Below are 3,787 nucleotides of genomic sequence, written 5' to 3' on the forward strand. Positions count from 1 at the left end.
AAATGTTCATCCAATATCACTGGATTGTTACCTTTATTTATATTAATACATTTCTATGATTCTATATGTTGCCACATAGCTCTTGTCTTTACCTCTCCTCCATCCTGTACTTCTTCCTCTGCATCTCCTGGTGACTTTTTGTAACTCTGCCCTTCATCTTCTCAGAATTCTCCTAGTCTTACTCTCCTGCACCATTTTTTCCTACCCAGGTGTAGACCAGTCAGATTTTTAGTAACCAATGAGAATAATGCATATTTAAAGTGTGCAAAAATTATTACACATCAGAATCCCATTTCTTGGGTGAGAAAAGAGAATAACATTAGTAGCAGTTTGGGCATACTAACCAAAAATCAAGAACTCAGGGAATGTAGTGTGAACAGAAGGTTGGCACTGAGTTGTGACCTAAAAATACAGGAAAAGAAGAATTTGGTGAGGAGGGTGGGCTAGGAAGTGGATGCGAGTTCATGCCAAGATGTGTGCATGTATGAGTGTAATACCTATGCTCTCTTATTCCAGACTCTATCTGTAGGAAGTCAGAGACACTGTTCACCATATTGTAATAACCAAGTAGGGTAGTATCCACCTCCAGTTTATAAAGTCTAGCCTGACTTCCCTCATGCAAATGTATCTTCTACCTCTATGTTAAATTCCCTCCTGTACAGTGGGAGCTCACATCTCTCTCAAGGAGGCCGACCTCTGAAGAAAAGGAGGTGTATCCTGGAAGATGAAACTGTTTGATCTTCTTTACCTGGTGACAGCCCTTCCTGGTGAGTGTTCCCACTTCATACATGTGTCCATGTGGGGTTCTGACAACATGTGATTGACAGAATTGACTTTTTTGTCTGAAGGAATTCTGTCCCAGATTCAGCTTCAGGAGTCAGGACCTGGCCTGGTGAAGCCGTCACAATCACTGTCCCTCACCTGCTCTGTCACCGGTTACTCCATTACCAATGGTTACTACGGCTGGAGCTGGATTAGACAGTCCCCAGAGAAGAAGTTGGAGTATATTGGGTACATATATAGTAACGATGGTAGTACTGATTACAACCCATCATTTAAGAGCCGCGTCTCCATCACAAGAGACACATCCAAGAACCAGTACTTCTTGCAGCTGAACTCTCTGACCACTGAGGACACAGCCACATATTACTGTGCAAGAGACACAGTGAGAGACCTTCAGCATTAGTCCAGACACAAACCTCCCTGTAGAGGACTTCTGGACCAGCAGGGGGAGCTCAGCCTTAACTGTTCTCAGGAACTTTAAAACTGGCAGAGAAAGAAAGAAAAACACGTGGTTTTTCTCTGGCTTTTCTTCTAACTGCTTAAGAACCGACAAGATAGAGGTTCATTCCTCTCTCTGATCATGAAATATTTTGTTTTTGTGAAGCCACATGTATTTGTTTCTAACTGTGTCACTGAAGACAGGGTACAAGGCAGTATTTCATGTCATTTTGAATGTGGATGAAGCCTTTATCAACAGAGCCATCTTTCTGGTTGTAGGAATATGTTTTAATGATAGTAGCTCTTTGGAACTCAGCAGGTTTCACATACCAGTAATTTTTCTGTAACAGTTGTGATTTCACTTTTGATTGTTTATACACTCCTCTGTGTATGTTGGAGCACATCTTAGTTAGTTCACACAAAATAGTTGCTGGGATGCCTACAGAATGATACATATTGTGCTTTGGGGCTCCACGTATCACTACTGCTGTATTACCACCTGTGTAATGCACAGCAGGGTATGCACTGGTGTCAAGTGTGTAGGAGGGAATAGATATATAATAACTCTGTTGTCAATATTTACTGTCTTTCAAAGACAAAATATTTTTTGCAAGAAAATATATCAGTTGGTAGTAGAATTTTAAACATCATATCAAATAAATATTCATATTCACTCTGATTATTAATGTTTTTAAATGTATCAGAGAAAGATCCACCTCTAACATAGAAGAGAATTGAAAAGTTTGTGTTTAGATGTACTTGGACCTTCAACTTGAGAGATTGTTAATTGATTTGTGATTTCATTCCAATATTATTAGAGGAATATAATTCTAACCCAAATATAGATGCTGAAACACAGTACCTCACTTATGTAACTAAAACAAAATCAACAGTGTAAATGGAATTTTATCATATCCCCCACTTAAGTGAACAACCACTCCATTCAGTTAACAAGACATATATTAAATTCTGGGATATTGTTGTCAAACTCTGTCTGTACATTAGAAAAATTTGAACAAACCAAGTGTAATAAATATTGTCTGAAATTAATAGCCCCCAAACTATCATAGTTTTACCAACAAGGTGGGACAGCATACATAGTTGTTGCAGTCCCTCAGAACCTGCTCTGAACATCTGCCTCTCCATTGAAAATATCTGTCACCATCATGGAAACTCACAGCCTAAAGATCATTCAGAAAGAACTGACGACTCAAATATAAGATTTCTAGGAATGAAGAACTGGATGGATATCCAGACAGCCCAACCAATACCTACAAACGATCCCCATTTTAAGGATGGCCTTGTGAAAGTGTAGTGGGATTTCAAGCTGAGATTGAATGTAAGAGGATGAATTCTGTCCTCACTAGCTCTGGGTTGTGCTCATTCCTCACATTTCTGAAGCTGGATTGTGTCTTTCAACAGTTTTAGATGGACATCAACAAGAACAGTGAAAATGAGTTTTATATTTTGGAGGTGTTTTAGAGGGAGGTGTTTTTTTTTTTTTTAATTTAATTTTAAGTAGCACGTTTTGTTTGCAAAGATTGTAGAAATGGACATTTTCCTCCAAGACAAACACACACTTTTAAAACACAGAGGGGAACACAATGATACTGACATAATCTGAGTCTTCTGCTCCTCTGTGCCTATATTTTGCCATGGTTTTATCAAATCAGTAATAGTATGAGAAGTGTTAGTACCTGCAGTTTGAAGCTTCTTATAATTAAAAGAAAGAAGAAAGAATCATCTTCTTTACTTTCCTTCTTCCTTAATAACACTTGTTGTGTACAATCAAGAAAGCCATGAAGGGCCCTACAGTTTCTGTCTATAATCAGAACATTGCCAGTTGAAGTATTATTTTTTTATTAAATTTTTTTATTAAAAATTTTTGCCTCCTCCCTGCCTCCCCCACTCCCCAAGTCCCACTCCCCTACCCCTCCCTCTCCAGTTCAAAGAGCAGTCAGGGTTCCCTGCCCTGTGGGCCGTCCAATGTCCTCCCCTCTCCATCGAGGTCTAGGAAGATGAGCATTCAAACAGGCTTGGCTTCAACAAAGCCAGTACATGCAGTAGGATCAAAATTCAGTACCATTATAGGCTCAATGTCCTATATTTATGGCTAAAAACCAATTATGAGTGAGTACATCCCATGTTCATCTTTTTGGGTCTGGGTTACTTCACTCAGGATAGTGTTTTCTATTTCCATCCATTTGCATGCAAAATTCAGGAAGTCATTGTTTTTTTACCACTGAGTAGTCCTCTAATATGTATATATTCCAGGTTCTAGCTATTATAAATAATGCTGCTATGAACATAGTTGAATAAATACTTTTGCAGTATGATAGGGCATAACTTGGGTATATTCCCAAGAGTTGTATTGTTGGGTCCTGGGGTAGGTTGATGTCAAATTTCCTGAGAAACCACCACACTGCTTTCTATAGCGGTTGCACAAGTTTGCATTCCCACCAGCAATTGATGAGGGTACCCCTTACTCCACATCCTCTCCAGCAAAGGCTCTCATTCGTGTTTTTGATTTTAGTCATTCTGACAGTTGTAAGATGGTATCTCAAAG

General features: G+C 39.1%; 1 gene segment (V, D, J or C); it reads left to right on the forward strand.

Moving 5' to 3' along the window:
- Positions 1 to 689: 689 nt before the first annotated feature.
- Positions 690 to 1,186, forward strand: LOC130882769 (Ig heavy chain V region 3-6-like). The segment is given in 2 exon segments: positions 690 to 767; positions 849 to 1,186. Coding segments are annotated over 2 exon segments (381 nt in total).
- The last annotated feature ends 2,601 nt before the right edge of the window (positions 1,187 to 3,787 follow it).

The sequence above is a fragment of the Chionomys nivalis genome, chromosome 10 (genome assembly GCF_950005125.1).
Source record: "Chionomys nivalis chromosome 10, mChiNiv1.1, whole genome shotgun sequence".
Classification (NCBI taxonomy): Eukaryota; Metazoa; Chordata; class Mammalia; order Rodentia; family Cricetidae; genus Chionomys; species Chionomys nivalis.